The 22,461-nt window shown below is 51.0% G+C and overlaps 1 protein-coding gene across 2 annotated transcripts; it reads left to right on the top strand.

Annotated features, from left to right (window-relative positions):
* The first annotated feature begins 18,543 nt into the window (after positions 1 to 18,543).
* On the top strand, positions 18,544 to 21,921 carry HAND1 (heart and neural crest derivatives expressed 1). Of its 2 annotated transcripts, none has more exons than XM_064595601.1 (2): positions 18,544 to 19,357; positions 20,958 to 21,921. In XM_064595601.1, exons 1-2 carry the CDS (start codon positions 18,806 to 18,808, stop codon positions 21,057 to 21,059), a joined length of 654 nt encoding a protein of 217 aa, XP_064451671.1. In that variant the 5' UTR covers positions 18,544 to 18,805; the 3' UTR covers positions 21,060 to 21,921. The 2 variants fall into 2 exon arrangements, with proteins under 2 accessions (XP_064451671.1, XP_045743601.1); XM_045887645.2 differs by having other exon boundaries at positions 18,557 to 19,357; positions 20,955 to 21,921.
* Positions 21,922 to 22,461: the final 540 nt, after the last annotated feature.

Raw genomic sequence — 22,461 nt, forward strand, 5'->3', positions numbered from 1 at the left:
TACGTGCTGAGGACCGAGCTGAACACTTCACTCTCAGGACCTCCTTTGACGCAACAATCTTATCTAGGCATTATTGTCTCCACATGGACCTGATGAAGAAACCTAGGCTCAGAGAGCTTAGGTAATTTGCCCAATTAACGCCATTAGCAAGTGGTGGAGTTTGGATTGTGACCTAGCTGCAGAGCCCGAGGGAGTACTTAGCCCGCGTGCCACACCCCTGCCTGGACCAGCAAGGGCCTTCCGATCATTTGCATATGAACCTAACCCTGAGGGAGTATGGGAGGGCTGTGGTCCACTTCAGCTTGCCCTCTCCCTCCCCCGTGGAGATAGCACATCAGAGCAGTCAAGAGCAGGGCTCTGGTGTGAGAGAGACCTGAGCTCAGAACCCAACAGCTGGTAATCCCATGTACTAGCTGTGGAACCCAAGCTACCAACTAAACGTGGAGCCTCAGCTTCCTCATCTGTGACATGGGAAGGAGAGGAACGCCTGGCGCTGAGGGTTCTTGGAGGGCTGAGCTTGTGCATTTGAATGCTCCATGTGTAGAGTTCTTTGGTGGCAGGCATAAGAGAGTCTAGCTAAAAAGTGAACCAAAAAAGGGATAGAAGGACATGGACTACTCAGAATCCAAAGAAAAACTGAAGAACCAGGAAATGAAAGAGCAGGAATAAGGACAACCCCTGGAGCAGTAAGCGTCTGACCTCTTTTCTTCCCATCCTTTATTCAGTGTCCCGGGAGACTTGCCTGCCCTGGGTCCCATTCCTACCTGGGTTCCGTCAGGTTTCCTGGAAGCAGAGCTCAGGACGAGGAATCCTGTGTGATCTATTTGCTGACAGGGTGCAGGCAGGAGAAGAGCAGGCAGGCAGCAGGACTGGGGAGGGAAGAAGCCAAAGATGTGGTTTCAGGAGCAGTCTAGTCCTGGTCTGATCCCACGGGCAGGCTGGAGCATGGTGTTTATACCAGTCTGTCCACACTTGAGGCCCAGCAGCTGGGTTTATAGCCCCCATGAATCAGTCATTGACCACAGGCTACCCCCAGGGAGACGCACACCCTCCCAAGTAGCTCCAGGTAATTCACCTGGGGGTACTCTTCCAGAGAAGGAGGCAGCTGAGAGCCATTAGCACCCAGCATCTGCATGGGGAGAGGGTGCGTTAGCCCAGGAAGGGAGTCTGGGCAGGGCACCCAGAACATTACTGAATGTCCCACAACGAGGGAGAGGTAATTACTTGAAAAGAAATCAGGGCACTGTTTGCAGAAGAAGGAGAACTGGAGACGGAAAGCTGCGGGGGGAAAAAAAGCAAATATTCACTACCAGTGGTCAGCCCTGAGCCTGCCACGTGTGTAGTAAGGGTCAAATTAGCGGTGGCTATTATTATAAGTGTAACAGGATATTAAAATGGAAGTGGCAGCAAGAGGCCAAGGTGTAATAGATGCCACATTCCAGAGTAAGGTACAAGACCATGGTAGATAAGAACTGGCTGTTTTCAACCCCTCATTGCGGGCAGTGTTAAAGGACTGGAAGAAGTTGAGGATGGGGGAGGGGGTAGTTCTGTAGAGTTGTTGGTCTTCTGTGAGTACCCTCTGCCCTCAAAAAAGAGTGATGGGGGATACTCTCCCTTCATCTCCCATTGGGAGGGTGGTACTCCTAGAGCTCAAAATATGTCTCCTACATTTCAGTGGGCACAACACCTGCCGTTGGACCACCCTGCCCGTCCCACTGAATGGGCCACCTCTGGGCTGGCCAACTGCTTCGACAGTGGATGGGAGGGGCTGTGGCTGCACTGGGTAGCCTACTCTCAGAGCTGATTGGAGCAAGGGCTGTGCAGTTTGGTGAGAGAGCCAGGAAGATTATCTCAGGGTCTGTCCGAAGAGGGTTCCTGGAGGGCAAGCCGAGAGGAGTCGGAGGGCCTGCTGGATGCTGAGGGGCTGAGGAAGGAGAAAGCCGCCTCCAAGTATAGAGAGATATATCCACCTTGCAAAGGACCTGCGGGTGAAGAGCCTCAGGAAGGGCAGAGCGAGCCATGGAAAAGCCCCCCTGCGGGAGTCTACTGTAGATGCCTGCCCGGCCCAGCGCGCCCCCACACGGGGCTACCGCAACAGGTAGCCCCTCTCTTCCTCCATGGCTCCAGCCCTGGAAGTCAAGCTTACCAAATTGTGCAGGGAGGGGAGATGCACCAGGCAGGAGACAAAGAGAGAAGCCAAATATGCTTCCTCCCTGAATAAAGGCTTCAGCGGACCTTCCACACAGCCAAGCTGGGGATGGGGGCTGCAGGGAGAAGGCCCTGCTTCCAGCCTAGTATGGAGATGTGGTGGTCTGGGGGGACTGAACTGAGATGATATCTAGTGACTGGAAGTGGCTCCAGGACTTTTCACTACTGAAAGGAACTAGAAAACTCATGGCTCTGCCCCAGTCTTCATATAGGGTCAGGATAACTAGCCTCACAGAATAAGTAACAAGGGACACAGGGAGCAAAATACAAGTTCCTTCTGCATCAAAGCCTGTGTGTTCTGAGTGTTGTAATAAAAGTGACTTGAGGAAAGGCATTGGAAATGACATTTCCAGATTGGGGCCTGAATATTAGGCCAGGTCTCATTCTGGAACCAGTGAGCTTTCCAGAGCTAAAAGGGCCTTAGGGACCATTCAGTGCCCCCAACATATTTTGCAGACTGGGAAACTAAGGCCCATGTATGAGCAGGGACTTCCAGGGGCTCAGTCTGGCCTCAGGCATGAGTAGGTTTGAGCCCTGGACCTTCCTCTGGAGGGCTCTAGGAGGAGATGCATTGGGATGAAGGGAAAAACTCCAGCCAAGGCATAATGGTGATGGGGGTGGGGGTGGGGGGAGGTGGAAATAGGACTTGTTCCATTTGGCTTTAACAACAGGGTATGTGGGGGGACACAGGCAGAAAGAATCTAAGGAAGGATGTGGACAGGTGCTGGAGAAGGTTGGCTTTCCCTGCTCAGGAGACCTTACAAACACCCTGTGGGCAAGGGGAAGTCCTCCGAGGGGGCTGGATAAGCAAGAGACATAATAAGAATTGCAAGTAGTTGGTGAGTGTTTCCTGTATGGTAGGCACTGTTTTAAGCATCTGAACATGCATTAGCTCAATTAATCCTCACTTGATCATGTCAGGTATGAATTGATATTAAATACCCAGAGACTGTGGTATAAGGGTTGAACCACTTACCCAAAGTAGCACCCTGGCTGGAGTCAGGATTCCAACCCTAAAAGTCTGACTCCAGAGCCCACTAAACCTGGCCTCGTGGGCTACAGAGGCTTTAGGAAGAGCATCCTGGGGGTCAGAGATGGACTGGGGGAGTGAGAACAGTTAGATGCATGTAGAGTCTGCCCTTCGAGAAAAAGCAGAAGTACAGGGTCTGTGAAGACCACATAGAGTTTGCCAGAATTTCCAGGATCAGAAGAATCACAGAACAGAGTGGAAGATGTGGGGGGGGATTGGGGGGAGGGGGTCAGCTAGTTTAACCTTGTGTTTGGAGGTGGGAACAGAGCCTCAGAGAGGCAGGGCAAATTGGCATGCAGCTTGCTGCCTAGGCTTGAACCCACATGTCTTGACTCCAGTGATGGAGATGGATTTTAAAAGATGTGAACTATTAAATAAATAAATAAATAAATAAATAAATAAATAAATAGATTTAAAAGGCATGAGCTATACTTTCTGGACCAATGTGATATCCTGTAAGAAAAGCTTTTTTAATGGGCATGTCCTTTGATACTTTTAGGACTTTGTCATAAGGCATATACATGCAAAGACATATGTCACAGAATGTTTCATTAAAAATAATTCTAGTTATTATAAAAATGCCCAATAATAGGGGAATTGGTGAAGTGAATGATGATAGATCTACCAGAATACTATGTAATCTTAAAGAACAATCATGTTGGGGGCGCCTGGGTGGCTCAGATGGTTAAGCATCTGCCTTCGGCTCAGGTCATGATCCCAGGGTTCTGGGATCGAGTCCCTCATCGGGCTCCCTGCTAGGCGGGGAGCCTGCTTCTCCCTCTGCCTCTGCCTCTCTCTCTCTCTGACTTTCATGAATAAATAAATAAAACATTAAAAAAAAAAAAGAACAATCATGTTGTAATTCAGGAGTTCTTAACCTGGGATATATGATTGGGTTTTAGGGGACTGTGAGCCTTCTAAAATTGTGGGTATGATATGGGAATGTGGATTTTTCTGGGAAGTGGGTCCATAGCTTGCTTAAAATTTTCAAAGGGATCTGTGACCAAAATAGGTAAAAAAACAAAACAAAACAAAACAAACTGGTATTATGGAAGAATATTGATAAAACCTCTTATTTAAAATGTAGATAAGAGAGTATCAACAATTACCAACCGTGGCCAGCCTTATTTTATTTCCACTGCCACCCAAGCCCCCCTCCTGTATTATTCTGAAGGGAACCTCAGACATCATTTGACTCAGAAACTGCTCAGAATGTATCTCTAGATGGACTGTTTAAAAAAAAGAATGGACACAATGCATTGTCACACTTAAAAAGCTAGCGACAATTCTTTATCATCATCAAATATCCAGGTAAGATAAAAAAGCAAATGACCAGGAAATAAAAAATAAAAATAAAATAAAACTCACAACCCATCGCTAAGTGAAAAAAGCGAAATAGGATAGACTATGACCCCGTTTTGAAAACCATTCACATCATAATGGCGACAGTCATTTGGGGTAGGTAGGGTGATAGGTGTTTTCTTCTCTTTCCCAGGTTCTCTGTATTACTTTTTGAGTTAAAAAAAAAATACAAAAAGATAAGAAGGTAGATTTCTTTTAAAATTCTAAATCCTCTGATTCATTCAGCATCTAAGTTTTAAGAGTTGATCCTGTTCCATCTTGAGATGGAGAGGACCCAGGCACCCAGGGAAGGTCAGGGTCTCAGCCACAATCATCAGGGAGGGGAGGCTATGAAGGGGGAGAGGAGGGTCTGACCGACTTTCCCAGCCTCTTGAGAGGAAATGTAGAAGCAGAGGTTCTGGAACATCTCTCAAGCTCTGGTCCCTGATGTCCTGCCACCTCCACCCTCTTACCTTTCCACCTTTATCAAGCCTCACACGTTTGGGGCACTTTGCTGCTGGAGTTGACAGACCAAACGAAACAGGGACGGGCAGCAGATAACCAGAGCCCTTTCTGGCCACACATAGGCCTGTTGGCTTGTCGGGCCTGGAAGAGAAGGCGTCTTGTTTCCCTAACACATTCCAGAGTCATGTCCCCCAGCCTGCTTGGCCTCCTGGCCAGATCCCCGTCCAGCCACTCAGGTCTTCCATGGTTGGGACAAAAAGTGAATGAAAGCCCTGACACCGTGAGGCTCCTTTATCCAAAGGCACAAGTCTCAGTTTTGCTGTGTGACCTTGGGCAAGTCCCTCCCCTCTCTGGGCCCATGTTTCTGCAGCTGGACAGGAAGATAGATCATTTCTGAGACATTCATCCCCGCTCCAGCCACGCAACTCTTTAGACGGCCAGAGTTCCTACATTTATCAGAAATGGGAAGTAGATCCACCACACCTCTAAATGTCAGCCTGGAATTTCATGGCTGCCTCCGGCCACAGCGTGAGGGCCAGTTGCTAAAACTTTTTTTGGCAAAGAGTTCATAAGATAGTCACTGCAGCTCAAGACCCAGTACACACACATATACTTGATATAAAAGTTCCGTGCAGGAACACTTACCTTTCCTTCACGAGACGCACTCTGATATTTTCCATTCTATTCTGCTTCTCTTTTTAAATCTCCGATTGCAATCTATCCAGGTGTTTTTCTAATCGAGGAAACAGGTATCATTTCCATGTTGAAAAACACTGATTCAGGCAGCTATTGCCCCTATTTCCGATAAGGCTGTACCAGCCCAGACAAACACAAATGGGTTTTCACTCTCTGTTTTTTTTCAAATGGATTCTATATTAACTGCGCTTCCTAGATTTTATTGTGCCTACAAATCTCTTGGAATGTTTTTAAAAAGTAGATTTGGACTCAGTGGCTCTGAGGTGCAGCTAAGCTGCATTTCCTTTTTTTAAAAGATTTTTTAAATTTATTTATTTGAGCAAGGGAGAGAGAGAGAGAACACAAGCAGGGTGAGGGGCAGAGGGAGAAGCAGGCTCCCCACTGAGTAGGGAGCCCAACATGGGACACAAACCAGGGACTCCGGGATCATGACCTGAGCTGAAGGCAGACGCTTAACCAACTGAGCCACCCAGGAGCCCTAAGGGTCTGCATTTCTTTTTTTTTTTAAAGATTTTATTTATTTATTTGAGAGAGAGAGAGCACATGAGAGGGGGGAGGGTCGGGAGGGTCAGAGGGAGAAGCAGACTCCCTGCCGAGCAGGGAGCCCGATGTGGGACTCGATCCAGGGACTCCAGGATGATGACCTGAGCCGAAGGCAGTCGTTTAAGCAACTGAGCCACCCAGGCGCCCAAGGGTCTGCATTTCTAATGAGCCCCCTAGGTGATTCCACTTTGGGTGAGCAGATGGGTATCTCTGATATCGGTTCACTGGTTCCATTTCATTCTTGCCAATGGACAATTTTCCTCCTCCTTGGGAAAATTTCCTTCTCTCCTTCCTTCTTTTTTCTATCCTTTCATAAATGTGTTTGGAGAAGCCAGCGGTTCAAATCACGACTCTGCCTCTTACTAGCTGGGGAAGCTTGGACAAGTTACTTAAATCTTCTGTGCCTCAGTTTCTTTACCTGCAAAATGGGGATAATTACTGCACTTTTCTGATGAAGTACTCTTGAGATGAATGAGATAATCCATGTAACATTCTTAATACGTTGCCCACCACATTATAAGTGTCAAATAAACGCTATGGTTGTGGTCATTATTATTTTTATTGCCCAGGTTACCCGATGGTACTTTTCTTATTGACTATCTCCTCTCATAGGAATTATGTTTCATGTTATATATTTAGTTTGGAGTATGAATTTATTTTTTAATCATAGAATCACAATTATACAACATTACAACAAGTTTGAAAAGTAGAGGAAAGGCAAAAAATATTATCCATAATTCCAATGATTCCATCAACAATGATTGTTTTGGGAAATCTTCTTGTGCATGCCTATTTGATGGTCCTGGTTTCTGGTTGATGCCTGAGTGCAACTTTTTCTTTTCTAAAACCCATTGAAATCTCTCGCTTACATTTGGATATAGATTCATGCTATTTGTTTTGTCTTAAAAATAAAGCCTTTCTTATTGTTATTTTGAAGGGGGAAAAAAAAGCCCAGTACATTTAATTTTGTGTCCTTTTTTTTTTTTACTCAACATTAGATTATATTCACTTTTTCCCTAGAAATTCATTCTAAAAGTATAAATGGGAGTAGTGTCCAGTGCGACAAGTCTGACTTCTAGAATCAAATCATCCCAACAAACTTGGCTGAGGTTTGACTCCAGTGCTAGCCTTGGCAGTGGACGCATGACTTGGGGTCTTACAGACACACAGAACTTTGGGACTTAATGGGCCCCAGGGAGGATCTGGGGTCTGGGGTCTCACAATGAGGGGGCACAGAACTAAGATCAGAGAGCATGGCCTTCCTTATGAAGGGTAGCAAGGGACTTAATTAAGGTGCAGAATCTATTTTACTTCCATTTTACTAATTTAAGTGAGACTTTATTTTAAAATTCCATATGCCAGCTCTCTTCCTAAAAGATTGTTCCTTCAACCACATCTTGCTGAGCCTCCACTGAGTGATGGGGCTATACTATATGATTAATTTCTAGATGATCATAGTGCCAGAGGCATTTCCTCAGGGTTGTCTATATTAAGCAAGTTACCATTCATTCAGTGAACAAATCTTTAGTTAGTGATTTCTATGTCTAGGTGCCAAGTGCTGGGGATACATCGGTGAATACAACAGATTTGACTCCTCTCCTCATGGGGTTTATAACCTTATTATTATGAGTTACCTATTTAGATGCAGCCTGATGAGCCCCATATGCTCCTATTAAAACTGATGAGCATGAACTCTGTGTATCAGGGAAGATTCTTAGTATATGGTATTTGGGGGTGAGGGAGTGAAACAGAGTTGCATTGCTCAGGTGGCAGGTTCATATTCTTTAATGAGAGTACATTATTATTATTAAAACATTGTTGGAGAAAGGGGCACCTGGGTGGCTCAATTGTTAAGTGTCTGCCTTCGGCTCAGGTCATGATCCCAGGGTCCTAGGATTGAGCCCCGCATTGGGCTCCCTGCTCCGCGGGAAGCCTGCTTCTCCCTCTCCCACTCCCCCCGCTTGTGTTCCTTCTCTCGCTGTGTCTCTCTCTGTTAAATAAATAAATAAAATCTTTAAAAACAAACAAACAAAAACATTGTTGGAGAAATAAAAATATTTTCAGGATATTAACAATCTTTCTTCCACCCCCAACACACACATCATTTCAGTGGTTAAAAGCAAGGACTTGGGGGTCAATCGAGACCTGGACTTGAATCCTACTTCCCCAGTGTCCTAGCTGAGTGACCTTGGGCCTATCTCCATATCTATAGAATGGAGTTGAGGGCCTTGCTGCAAGGATTAAATGAGGGATGTGTGTAAGGCACATGACATCCAGTAAGAGCTTAATGCAACTGTCGATGGTGGTCTGCTGTGACAGAAGGTGGTGGGGGGGGGAGGGTTCCTGCCTCATGGTTTCAGGAAAGAATTGCACATTTGTGAACTGCAAACAGCCCACTATCCTGTTTCTTGGGCTGTCTGTGCAATTTTGCTGGAGTCTCCAAAATGTACTCTGATAGTTCTGTTTGGTACAAGGTGGGGACTGCCCCACTCACTTGCAATCCACGGTGTGGCTGGGCTGCCTCAGGCAGGGACAGCCCTAAACTAATATCAGAGAGAGCAAGCAGAAAGCTGTCAGATCAAGTGACAAGACACGGAGGAAAAGCATATACATGTTTAAACGTCAAGAGTCCCAGTGACAAATACATCTGAGTTTATGCAATTACATTTTTCCCCCTAGAGCAGAAAATGAAAAATAGAATGTTAGGGTTGGAGGTGACTTTAGAGACCATCTAAACCACAGCTTCATTTAACCAATTATTTCTTTCAGGGAATAATTTTTTGGAGGTCACATGTGTGCTGGGTGCCAAGGGTAGGACAGGTGAAGACAAGAGCCTTGTCTCTTTCTGGAGTCTGTAGGATTCAGTGGAGAAAACTGAAATAGCTCATTAGGATCAAGGAATTGTCATTTCTCCCTATATTTTTCTATACTTTCTAAATTTCCACAATAGACATGTATCACATTTAACTGTGTATATATATTGGCTTTGCTAGAGTCACACAGCTAACAAGAAAATATATTTGTTGATAAATAGGTTCCTCTTGAGACCCTGCCATATTCATAGAACATGGTTCCTGCATCAGGATGAGCTTTATCGGAAACGCACATCCCACGCCCACCCCAATCCTACAAGGTTCCCTGCCTTGGAAACATGTTCAACAAGGGGATTGTGATACCCACTCAACTTTGAGAACCAGTGCCAATGAAAACTAACTGATCCCCAGGTAGTAAAGAAAGCAACAGTGATTTTTAGAAAACTCATCCCAGAAATTTAAATTAATGAACGAATTTCATGAATACAAACCCATTTATCTTTAACTGGAATAAAGTCAACTCCCTTTTTTTCCTCTAGTGCCACAACTAATTGCATCCATTATGTGTTTTTAACAGATGCTATAAATCAGTGTGCCCCGGGGGGGGGGGGCGTGGGGCGGTGGGGGGAGAGCGAAAAGGAGGGGGCATCCAACATCTGACAAAAGGGAATACTAAACAAGTGGCACACACCTTAGAGTGAGCAGCCCAAGGTCTCATTGCTGTGTGCTTCCCTCCCGCACCAGCGCCCTGCTTACTTCTGGTTGCATAACAGCTTTTTCCGGGCCCTACAAATCACAGCCCTGTCCCAGTTCTTGAGCAGGCGCCCTTTACACTGCCCAGCCCCACAGCCCTCCGGCGTTTGTAACCTCTCTCTCTTCCAGGTTATCATCATCTGTCAGATCTGAAGTTAAACAACAAGAAACATGTCAGGTGAGTGGCTGGGAGAGACACTTGGCTGTTTATGAGAAATATTCCATTACAATCTGACGCAAAATGTTAGGATGCATCTGCCAGCAAGCACCCAGGCTGAGAGAGTTCCCTTTCTCCGCAAGCAAGCTGATGGGTTTGTGGATTCAACCCATGTTTATCCTCTCTGGCTCCGTGGCAAAAGCCCTTGGAAAAACCTGGCTCGTCAGTCAGATTCATTCAATTAGGATACCCAGTTCGAGACATAATGGGTTTTGGCGAGCTCAGTAGAGTGATTGGTTTTTATACACATGCACAGAAAGATTTGATTTCCTCTGTGGAATTTATGGCAGGGGAGAGGAGGTGATTAAATTAATTTCTCCTCTGGTTTCAAGTCTTTCCTTTCTGTTCTCTCTTCTCCTGCCACCTTTGTTGTTCTTTTTAAAATTCTGAGGGCCTTGCTTGCATGGATGAAAATGAATGTAATAACTACCAGCAGTTGGCTTGAGTTTGGGGGTGGGTTCCACTGTGACTTCTTGTTCTTTGCTCCATGCTCTGAGTGGTGTTGGGAAGGTAATGGGGACCATCGTGTGCCCTGTGGTGTGTGTAGGTGAGGTAACAGGGTGTTCGTGTGGCTAAGGAGTGATGTTCATACCAGGAAGAGGGCTTTCTGGCAGGGAGCCGGCTTTCTTTTGAGTTTCATAATGAGAACCCAAAGTGTGTGCACCCTTTTCCTAGTCACCAGGTATGCCTTTCTTTCTGATTTTTGCTGTTCCCACCATGCACTTGTCTTCTCAGCCCCTGGCTCTGGAGCCACATTCTGCTGCAGCAAGGGGAGCTGTGGGGCAGAAAGGAGCAGATGCTGGGAGAGAGACTGAGCAAGCCTGCAGAGTTCCTGCCCCACCCCATCTCCCTCCCAAAGCCAAAGCCCTTTTATCCACTCCTGACTTTTTAAGCAAGGACTTCTCTGGTTAAACTAAAGAGACAAAGAAGACCCCTGAGAGATTTAAAAATTCAATGGAAAAAGCAAAAAACACGAAGCACTTAACTTCTCTCCCAAAGGACAGGAGAGCCTGCCAATTCCCTTGCAACGCCAGAGCTAAGCATTTTCCCAGTGTCAACATTAAATCCCTTTTTTGTGTTTCTCTCTTGAAGTGTGTTTACAATTGACCATTATGTGAAAGATGACGGATGTAGCCTGGCCCCGTTCAAAATAGTAAGACTAATAATGATGCAGTTTCTTGCCCACAGACCCAGTTTCCGTATGCCTCTCCGAAGAAGGCAAGAGTTGAGGAGGCCAAAACAGTCACCAGTAAGTGTAGCCCGCCACTGATCCATCCCGCCAACCCAGTTGCCCAAACGTTTGGGCTCCTGTGGACTTCTTCACCAGGAACTCAGACGAGCAGAGTTCTCAAGATTAATACCTCAGCCTCCAAGCAACTTTAAAAGTCTGCATCTTGCCCCAGTCCTGTCGGCAGCTGGAGAAAGTGTGGATCCCATGGCCCATTCCGTTTTAGTTTGGGAGAACTGAGACCCAAGGAAGGAGGAGCCACCCCTCTTCTACCCCCGAACCCAAGTTTTAAGGCTGGAAAATGTTAGAGCAACCCTATGTCGCCTCACGGTTCCTGACCCATTCTACCTCCCACCAGTTCTTGATCTTCCAGAACGGACTAGGTTGACCCGACTGGGTTTTCTCCACAGCAATTTATTGCATTTCTTTGAACCAAATGCTACTGCGTATAGATCACTCCTGCCAGGTTGTGGCTGAGGGCTCAGGCTTGCGGTGGAACCCACAGACTGGGATAAGTTACCCAACAACCTGGGATTCCCGCACTACCTTGACACCATTCTTGCGCAGAGCCGCATTGCTCCAATGCACACACGGTTTGGAGTAAATCCCAAACCTCTCTCCCTGGGATAGATGTGCTTAGACGAACAAGCCTAGAGCGGAGAGCTTGCCCCCCCCCCCCGCCCCCAACTGGGGACGCTGTGGGGGCGCTGCCAGAGAAGTGCATGATCCCAAGTAAAAAAGATGGTGAGGTAAGGCTCAGCCTTGCATTTCTGGGAAAAAGCAGACTCCATGATTGCTCACGAAGGCCCTGTGCATCCAGTTCTGTTTGGACTACAGGACTCCCCAGCCTATGGGGCTGGTGGCATCTGTCCTTGGGGACGTGGTCCCAACTCCAGCCTGTTGCCAGTCCTCAGCCAGGGTAGGCTAGCAGCAGGATCCAAAAGATAGGTGGAGTGGATTGATTCCATCCTCCCAAGGCATTCACATTGGATTGAAAAAGGAAAAATTTCTCTGACCTGGGAAGCAATGGTCAGGCGGTGAAACTGACGTTCATGACACCCAGCGCAGAGATAAACTTCTCGGCAAAAACAGCTTTGCACACAGTTGATCGGTTGGTTGGGGGCCAGGAACAAGCGACCTGCAACCCAGCAATATGAAACTAACCAGCGTGCACTTAACGAAAAACCTGCTGTGTCTAAAACGGAGGGTGCACAACCGAACCCGGTTAGGGGACTACCTGAAACTGATCGCTGTGAGGCTAAACCAAATGGAAGCGCCCTGAAAGCAACCGGCCTGGGTGGAAAGGAACCAGAATGAAATCCACCTGCTTGCCACGGCGCAACTGACCACGCAGGGGATTGGAGCAGCGAGGGCCGCAGAGTGGAACGGGGAGGGGGCCTGTCTCCCCCACGAGCACCGACTGGAGCAGCTGAGGGGACGCAGCGGGGCAGGAGGGGGATGTCGGTGCTTTTAAATTTATGACCGCCGCGCCCCAAACGATCCCATAAATTTGGGGGCCGTTTTCACCAAAACTGTGAGTTACGATTTTTCAAATAAATACATTTTCCAATCAGACGGGGTTCTGTTTAGGTTGAACGCGTCCTGAAGCAGACATCTCTCTGCGCGGAAAATACACAGAGGAGGAAACGGAGCCGGGACGAAGCTCAGACGACACAAAAAACTTGTGTAAACACGTTGTCATTTATGGACTTCGGAAGGGAAAGGGAATGGGGGAGGAAGATGTTTAGTTCTCTCCGACTCCTCAGGTCCCAGCCCCGAGGGAAGACACGGAAAATTTAATATTCTTTTTCCATAAGCTTGATTTATGTTACTCATTAGACAATGGCCGCATCAGGTTTACCTTAAATAGATTTTGTATTTTTGAGGCTGTTACAAACGTAAGAATGGACAGGGTTGCCTCCCACCCGCCCCCCCGCCCCCCAAACACATGCTCTCTCTCTCTCCCGCTTTCTCTCTCTCTTTCTCTTAGTTTTTCTTTAGGAAAGAATGTTGGGGAGATAAACGGAAATGGATTAGCGGAGGGTCTTCTATTTCTAGCTGTGCGCCCTATCCTCCGGGCCTGTGTTTTGCCACCTGTAAAATAAGGGGACCACACTAGGAAGCAGAGGACCCGTTGCCCACAAGAACATTCACACGTAATGCTGTGCACAGTTGCAGGGAGCTCAGGGACCCCCGAAGCTAAAAGGTAGAGAATGGAATGTCAGCTCGTAGCTTGGACCCTCTCTGGCTGGACCACTCCTCATCCCAGGAAAGGGGATAATAAGGGGAGACAGAGACTGCCATCAATCCCCGCCTCTCCTAGAGGTCTGGCCTCTAGCTGCGTCTCTGCCACTCATTGGCTGTTCGCCCTTAGGTAAACTGCTTCCTCTCTCTGGGCCGGCTTCCCCGTTTATCCTAACGCGATCAGATCTCTGGGTAGACTTGCTACTCTCCCATACCGGCGTAGTCAAGGAGGCTTCTCACACCCCGAACTTATGGGAGAAATCGACCCGCTTTCTCTGTCTCCCCTGCCCTGACTGTTCCCCGGCCCAGGGGAGCGGGTGGGGCCAGATTGAAAAGTCCTAAGCACTCTTTAGATGCCGCAGAGAAATGTTTAAGGGATTTGCGCGCTCAAGCTGCGGGGTAAATGGCCCGCGGGCTGATTTATGGCGCGTTACCGCGCGACGCGATTCCCCAAGACAGCGAGAATATTTTACACCGCGCTAATATAAACAGGCGGCCGGCCGGGTCCTTTTTATGGAGTTCCTGTAATTACCCGGGCCCTGACAGGTCCTTGATTTACGGCCCTATTTAGATAAGGGGTCCGGTGCGGGGATTGCCGGTGGCGTCAAGGTCACGGGACGCGGCGGGAGAAGGTTTTGCGGTAGGCGCCGCGGCGCGGACTCTCGGGCCTTCCAGTCCCGGGGTGTGGGGTCCGAGTGGGAGTGAGGGGAGGAGTGGGGCAAGGGCAGGAGAAGGACCCCAAGGCCCAGGCCGAAGTCACTCCTGGGCGTCTAAGTACAGCCAGTCCACTGCACAGACGGGGGAACTGAGTCTTTGAGGGGCCGGAACTACCCCGGATCAGACAGCCAATGAAAGGCGGGTGGGTGGGATCGGGAAGGAATTCGGGTCTCTGGCAGCATGACCCCCACACCTGGCAGTGCTCGGTCTCTCTCACCTCCAGCCTTATGGCAGTGGGGTTCTGTAGCGTAGGTAGTTGGGGAAAGAGGAAAATTCCAGTGCGGTCAGAAACAGGCTTGGTCAGATCGGGACACAGCACTTCAAGCAGAGACCAGTGGCCTGGACCCCCTCCCTATCCAGGGCTATGCAGTCGTGTGGACGCCCGAAACTCCATTTCTTCCCCTGTTAGATTAATTCCCAAGCCAGAGCCACCGTTTATCCATCCAGGTTTACTGTTATTTTGCTAAGAGCTTCACCTATATTATTTCAATTAATCTTAAACTAGCACTCTGGGCGGGTGTTACTGTGTCCCAGTTTACAGAGGAGGAAACTGAGGATCCTAAGGTTTACACAAAGAGGGGTGACAGTGCCCAGATTTCAACCCGGGTGCACCAGTTTCCACGGCCAGCACTCCTCTTAAGCACTCCTTTACTACACTTTTTAAACCTCTTTGTGCTTAAGCTCTCAACCCTGTAAAATGGGGGAAGAGTTCTTGCCCGACCTCACTAGCACAATCGGAGGAAAAAGCGCACATTTGCAAACGCCGCGAGTGTCAGACCTTCAGCAGGAGCTATCTGGGTGAGCACTGCGGGGTACCGGAAGGGAGGCGGGGCTGGGGGAGTGTGGACCCGCGCGTAGGCCCCTCGGAGTCCCCAGCTTCTGACCCTTGGTCTGTAGACGGTCCCAGAACGGAGCGCTAAGTCCTCGGAGAGAGCAACCAGGGTGGGGTCCTTGTAACAGTCCAGAGCTGGGAATTAAAACTCCAGACTATCAGTCCTATCCCTTTCTGAAATTGGGGAAACTGAGGCTCAGAGAGGGAAAGGAACGCACGTTCAGCCGACAGCTGTTTTGGCCAAACTCCTGGGTTGCACACCATATAACCTGGGGCGGAGAGAGAGAACGTCCTCACTGGGTCCCCACGGTCGTGTTTCGCTGCACTGCAAACGCACCTGAGCCAGGCTGGAGTTAAAAGCACTTCGGGATCTCCCAGAAGGCCTTGGCTGGAGCCTAGGCGCCTTGCGGTCTACGCAGGCGATCTTGGTGGCGTCCATCCTGCTGGAGGCCGCCAAACCCGAAGCTCCAGCGGGTCCCCTAGGGCTGCGTTCCCACTGAGGGCGCCGCTGGGCTGACAACTTGACTCCTTCACAGGCGGGGGTGGGGTGGAGTGGGGGGTGGAGTGGGGGGTTCTGGGGAGGAGAGCAGTATTTTCTAAAGCCCAGATGACTAGGGGCACCCTGCTCTTACCCACAAGAGGCTGCCAGGCATTCTCAGGGCCCTCAAGGGGACTCATCATCCAGTATTGATAATGCATTTCCTACCACACTAAGCAGGCCGGATATGGGGGGGGGGGTGTGTGGAGTGCTCTGAGGGATCTAGGTAAGGTGGGGGAAATACCTGGGATGTGCGTGAGTGGGTGCTGGAACTGTGAATTTGTAGGGTAAGTGCCAGGATCCATATGAGCGCTGCACCTTATGTGGGTACTGTGATACTGTGCATGTGTTGCTCAACTTCGTTTTCAGGGCTGGTGAATGTGGCTGCCTATAGGTAAGACAGAATATACGTCAAAGTGTCTAAGGGTTTGCAATTTGGGTGACTGCGTGTAGTGTGCAAACATGCGAAAACGTCTACGTCGGAGCACCTGTGTGTACGCGGTAGTAATTGTGGCTGTGTGCCTGGGTGTGTGTGTTGGACTGAAGCCTTAGTTTCCACACTGAGAATACACGAAATGCATGGTGGCGTTTTCAGCAGTTTGTGCTGTGGAGACGATTGTGGGGAATTGTAAGAAAATACAAATTGGTGAACCTGTGCACAATTGTGGGCCAAAGACTATGTGTAAAACCCTGCAGCCGGGTGATACTTTTGTAGAGTCCGTGTGCCTCTGCTGTGTGATGGTATCTTTATGCGTGCCTGCTTAGAGGGTGGGGAGTGGCTCGTAGCTGTAACACAGCTGAGCCAGGATGTGTGCCCTGTGGGTGACAGAGACAATGCATACAATTCTAGGAATGCATGGATATTGAAATGCTGTGTGTCTCATGGCTGTACATGTGTTACCGTGAGAATACCCATACTTCTGGGCATCTGTATAAGTAGATGGACTTTTGTGTACGCCAGGGATTTTTGTGAGCCTTGTGCGCCTATATGTGCACGTGTCATGGTGAGCCCCCGTGTGCCAGCTGCGAGATGCTGCGGGTGGAGATCGCTCGGATTAGGGCAAACGCTGGGTGTGTGTGTTGAGGACTGAGGTCCCTCTCCACAGGGTAATTACAGCTTTCTACCCGCACACCCTCACTCAAGAGTGCCTCCAGGCCAGGGAGGCTCGGGACCCCGTGGAGCCGGGGCTGAACCGGGCGCCGGGAGCTCCCTCCCGGTGAGCCTCCGGCTCTGCGCTCGGCCCAAACCCCAGCGCTGCTGGCGCCAGGCGCCCGGGAGAGCGGCGGGTTTCCAGCCCGCCTCAGGCAGGAAACCAGGACCTCCCTTCCCCCCACCCCCACGCACCTCTAGGGCCCACAGCCCAGCCGAGCTCCCACAAGTGGAACCTGCTCAGAACTGTTTGTCCGCCTCTGTCCTGTAGTGTCCCCGCCTCTATCCATTGATTCCCTTGTACAGGAGAGGAAGACCACATCTCCACTTGCTACCAACCCCAGAGAAAATGGCTCATCGTCTCTGGGCCTCACCTTTCCTATCCCTACGAGGAGAGAGTTGACCTTTCTCCCTCTGCCTCTGTACTCCTTAGTGTGCCAGGCACATCATGGGCGGTCAATAAACAATGTTGAATGACTGCATAAAGGAATGAATTTGCCCTCTAAAAAGAGCAATCACATATTTATCTCCGCCCTCCCCGCTCCCTCCCCCCCCCCGCCTGAGCATCACTTTGGAGACAGGCACACTCCCTCTGCCCCAGCTAGGGAAGGGGGTTGGCTGGGGAGGGTTGGCTCGGATGGAGGGACTCAGGTATGAGGGCGTCAGTTGCGAAGCTACTTCAATGGGAGAAGCAGCACGACCCTGGGATTTTCAGGTCCCAATGAGAGCCCTGGGAAAGGCCCCTGAGGAGAGAACCCAACAGACCCGGAGAGGCCCTAGCTGGGAGGGGCAAGAGTGGAGGTCTGCACCGCCAGGATTTCTCTCTGCTCTCCTGGGTGGGGGATGCCAGCGTGGTAATTCTCTGGCTGCGCCAGCCTTGCGAATAGTGCGGAGGTCCTGGTCCCTTCTGTATGTGTTCACTGCCAAGCGCCGATTTCTCTCGCTGCGAGCCTTGGCTCTGGTGTGAACATTCTCAAGCAGGGATGACCTAGGTGGAGTGGCCCAACGTAGCTGGGCTTCGGGCTCTCCATCCGGCCTTTGGGCTGGATCAGGCGCCCGGGAGGCCAGAAGAGTGACTCCCAGGCCCTGGAGCCCGGAACAAATCAGTAAATGCCTGTGGGCTTGGAGCCTGACTTCCTCCACCCCCCTCCCCCACACACCAAGTCTTCTCCAGCCCTGGGCGGGCTGTGGGACCGTGTAGATGCCTTGGGCAGAGTTGGCTGGTGCGATACTGGGTTGCACAGTACCGCTCAGGGCCCCCGCTGCATGGGGCTGATGACTAGGGGCTGGGGGTGCTTCGGGGAGACGTTAGGGGTCTGTGCTGCCTCCGGCAGGGCCTTCTCATCTTCTGACGCTGAGGGGAGTAGATGGAGCTCAGGACTGAGAAGGGCTAGAATTCCTATTCTGAATTCTGTACAGTCTAGAAACAAGACACTCTTTCCCCGAGTCTCAGTTTCCCTATCTGGAAAATCAAGGGGTGGGCTCTAGGTGAAGGCCTTCTGTTCCCGGATGATTCTGGATTCCTTTCCCTGGCTCCACAGGGAGGAGGGGGCAGCCACCGTCTAGGGTGTTGACAGGCCTGTGCCTCAAGTACGGAGCCCCCGCCTCCCCCCAGCCAGGAACTGGGGGTGGGGAGGCGGAGGCGGGGCCGCCTCCCTGTCCCCGCAGGCGGCCTAGAGTCGAGCGGTGCTGGCTAGCCGAGCTTAAAACCAGGGACGGCCACCCCCTTTCCTCCTCCCCGCCCCCCTACCATTGGCTCCAGGGAGAGGTTGACATCCAAGCCGCGGCCTTATATAAGCCAGACCCTGAAGGGGAGGCCGCAGAAGGGTTAAATAGGTCTCCCGGCCTCGGCGTCCCAGCGCGCGAGAGGCCAGCGGGCTGCGCGCCTCTCTTCAGCCTTGCCCCACACTGCCCCAGAGCCGGCGTCCAGCAGAGCGCCACCCCGGAGCCCACGGGTGGCCCCGGCAGTCTGTGGGGCGCATGGGGCGGCGCTAATCGCGCTGGCGGCGCAGGCCAGAGGCCGCTCCAACATGAACCTCGTGGGCAGCTACGCACACCATCACCACCATCACCACCATCACCACCCACACCCAACGCACCCCATGCTCCACGAACCCTTCCTCTTCGGCCCGGCCTCGCGCTGTCACCAGGAGCGGCCCTACTTCCAGAGCTGGCTGCTGAGCCCCGCTGACGCTGCCCCGGACTTCCCCGCCAGCGGGCCACCGCCCACGGCCGCGGCGGCCACCGCAGCCTACGGTCCGGACGCCAGGCCCGGCCAGAGCCCCGGGCGGCTGGAGGCGCTCGGAGGCCGCCTGGGCCGGCGGAAAGCCTCAGGACCCAAGAAGGAGCGGAGGCGCACAGAGAGCATTAACAGCGCGTTCGCAGAGCTGCGCGAGTGCATCCCCAACGTGCCTGCGGACACCAAGCTCTCCAAGATCAAGACTCTGCGCCTGGCCACCAGCTACATCGCCTATCTGATGGACGTGCTGGCCAAGGACGCACAGGCCGGCGACCCCGAAGCCTTCAAGGCCGAACTCAAGAAGGCGGATGGCGGCCGCGAGAGCAAGCGGAAAAGGGAGCTGGTAAGTCCGGGGCCTGCGGGCTCCGGCCCAGGGTGAGGGCTGGGTCAGCACCCGCAGGCCCCGTTCGCAGTGGAAGGAGTCTGCGTTGCCGTGTGTGTGATTTTGAGAGGCTGCGGGGAATTCTGAGGCTGTAGTGTGGGATTGTGTGCGTGGTGGGAGGCGGATTCATGTTTGAGCTCATTTGTAATGTGGGACAGTCTTTGTAAGGCTGTGAATGAAGACCATCCTGAAAGGATCCCTTTTAAGGATCCTTTGGAAGATGCGGACCCGAGAAAATGCACATGTCTTATATTTTGCTTCCAATTTCAAGGGGGTCTGATCCATTCCTGGGCTTTCCTGGAATTCACGTTAAGAATGCTGTAGAAGTGTTTAATTTGCCTTAGTGGGGGTTTATGCACGTGGACTCAGTTACTGTTTTCAAAGGGTTTTTGCTGAAGAGGCTAGGCTACTTCCATTGTTGTACGGATAGGGAAACTGAGACCCAGAGTGGGACTGGGAGGTAGAGGCCACACACCGAGGAGTCAGAGGTGGAACTGGGGTAAAACAAGTCAGGTCTTCTACTCCCAGTCTAGAACGGGTCCACTGCTCCACTGGCCACGAGCTAGTTCTGAGGGCGACCTTGACCGTTTGGTGTGTAAACTCTGACAAGCAAGAGGCACGGGTCTCCCCCACTGCGTTTGGCTTTGGAGATCGCAATCCCTACTCGACCTTTCTCGATCCTCTCCAGGAAGGGCAACACTTTCTGGAGGGCGGTGCCGCTGGCCCAGGGCTCTGGGACCTCTGAGGGCGGTGATTGCCAGGCTAGCGAACTCGCTTCTCTAAATTGGTGTGTTCAGGCCCGCCGCAGCAAGTTTGGAGTCAGCCAGAATGCCCTGCCAGGTCTTCTTTGACTCGCAGGGGCCTGTGGTAAACTAGGGAAAGCTCGCCTGGGGAGACTGGGCAAGATCGATACGCATCGGGTCTCTAAACTGCCACCAGGGTGGAGGAGAGGCAGGCCGGGGCGACACCTGGTTGCAAGGAGTTTGGGGGCATATCCCCACCCACTGCTCGTCTACGCCTCTGGCAAGTAGCACCGCTTGGTTCGTGCTAAGAGCCGGGAAGGAGGATAGTGGGCCAGGCCGACTCGTTCCTCCTTCGCCTAGCCGTCTGAGGCTCCCAGCGCGCCAGCAGGGACCCAGCCCCGCAACCAAGCCCGACGCTAAATCAGGTTGGAAAGCGGGTGGGACTTGTAGGGGGGACGCAGGTCCGCGAGCGGGAAAACTGTTGATTCCCACCCTTCGCATTCCAACCCCGGCGGTCATCCTTTGGCACCATAAAGCCCAAACTACGCGCACCAATTTCACAAGACACAGAAAATTCTTGTTACCATGCTTCCAGAAGCTGCCCAGCCCATCCCGGCCCCCAGAAACTCTGGCGCATAAAGGCAAATTTATGAGCCTGTTTGCCTATTTCGCAAACAGAAATCCGTCACTTACTGAAAGGCGCCCAGTTACTGCTCCCAAAACCTTTTCCCCACCCCGACTCAATGCCCGGGTGATAGGAGCAGAAAAATTTAAACCTGTCTCTCGCCTCTTTTCTTGTGTGTGTCCTCTGGCAGCAGCAACACGAAGCCTTTCCTCCTGCCCTGGGCCCAGGCGAGAAGAGGATTAAAGGGCGCACAGGCTGGCCGCAGCAAGTCTGGGCGCTGGAGTTAAACCAGTGAGCTGAGGCCGCGCCGAGGACCCCGCCACGGCTGCCCGACCCCGGAGCCCCGGGAGGAGAGGAAGGCGGCGGCGAGGGCCAGGCTCTGGGTGCCAGGGGCTTATAGGGGCGCATCCCGCAGAGCCTCTGCTGCGAGCTGGCAGGTTGCCGGCTGCAACAACACACTTGGATCGCACGTGCAATGTCATTTGAAATTGTTTTTAATACATTAAGAGAAAGAGAAATATATATATATCCACCCCCCCCCCAAACTGAGAGGGCGGCTCTTGGCTGCACAATGCGGGAGAGAGGGACTGCGGGACTCCAGCGCGCTAAAACGCACCCTTCCAACCCTTCTGGGGCGAATTTAGAACCCCCGATGCTTTCTCCACTTTGCCTACTGGCTCTTTTTCTCGTCCTCCTGTCCGCTTTGCGGCAAATCCCCCGAGCGCTCTCTTCCCAAATTAAAATGCAATAAGAGGAATCAATAGTTTTCTGCCAGGGAAAGAGAACCAAACCAGGAAGATGGAGGGCTGCCTTTTGTTGTTCTCCCTCAAACAGTGGTGTTTTATTTTATTTTATTGTCGCTGCACTTCCTATTCAGTTCCAAGGGAAACGCTTTCTCTCCTTCCCTCCTTTCCTTCCTTCCTTCTTTCCTTCCTTCCTTCCTCTATCCCTCTCCCTTCTTCCTTCCTTCCTTCCTTCCTTTGTAAATAAAAACTTTTCTCTATGTTGAAAAGTTTTTATGTATTTAAACTACCTACTATGCCTGCTGCGCTCAGGTGTTTGTTTATCCCCCATCCCTACCCTTTTTCTACCTCAAATCTATAAGACCACTCACTGCCCCCTCCCTTTGCCAAAGCAGTATCTATGCTCTTGACTAATAAAAGATTTTCTGAAATCAGAGGCAGCCTGTGTGATGTCTTGGTGGGTATATCCACTGGCCCCATCATTTCTGCTAGGTGGAGAACCTTCTGTTCTGACTTCTGTTTTGATAAATATTCAGACCAAATTGCAACTCAAGTCGGGAAAGGGGGTAGATAAAGGATTTATTCGTGGGACAAAGAACAAAGTTTTTAGAATATAATGGCTGGCCGGGATAACTTTAGTGAACCCACAGACAGAAAACTGGAAACGAATTAGACCCAGCTAGGACAGGCTAGGATTTATATGGGTCAGCATTTGAGCTTGTGTGTGGGTTAGTATGGTGTCTGCAGGCGGTGTTTTGGGGTTATTGGGAAGGGGGCTTGTCACACAAATAAAGGGCACCCGAGGGCATTGCAACTCGGAGGAGCGGATGCGCTGGGGAATATGTTCACGTACATGAGATTCCTGATCTTATAGATGTGTGCATAGTGGTACAGGAACTCACACGGAGCCCCGCAACTGTGCCGGGGTGGGGGGCGCGGATAATAAGCACAGGG

This window comes from Mirounga angustirostris, unplaced genomic scaffold (assembly GCF_029215605.1).
Source record: "Mirounga angustirostris isolate CCGP_5_RB_7025 unplaced genomic scaffold, mMirAng1.0.hap1 SCAF_7, whole genome shotgun sequence".
NCBI classification, from domain to species: domain Eukaryota; kingdom Metazoa; phylum Chordata; class Mammalia; order Carnivora; family Phocidae; genus Mirounga; species Mirounga angustirostris.

Excerpts from the sequence above, each read along its gene's own strand:
- HAND1 (XM_045887645.2), top strand. The coding sequence starts at position 18,806 with ATGAACCTCGTGGGCAGCTACGCACACCATCACCACCATCACCACCAT. Across the intron at positions 19,358-20,954 it reads GCAAGCGGAAAAGGGAGCTG|CAGCAACACGAAGCCTTTCC; the intron begins GTAAGTCCGGGG and ends GTCCTCTGGCAG.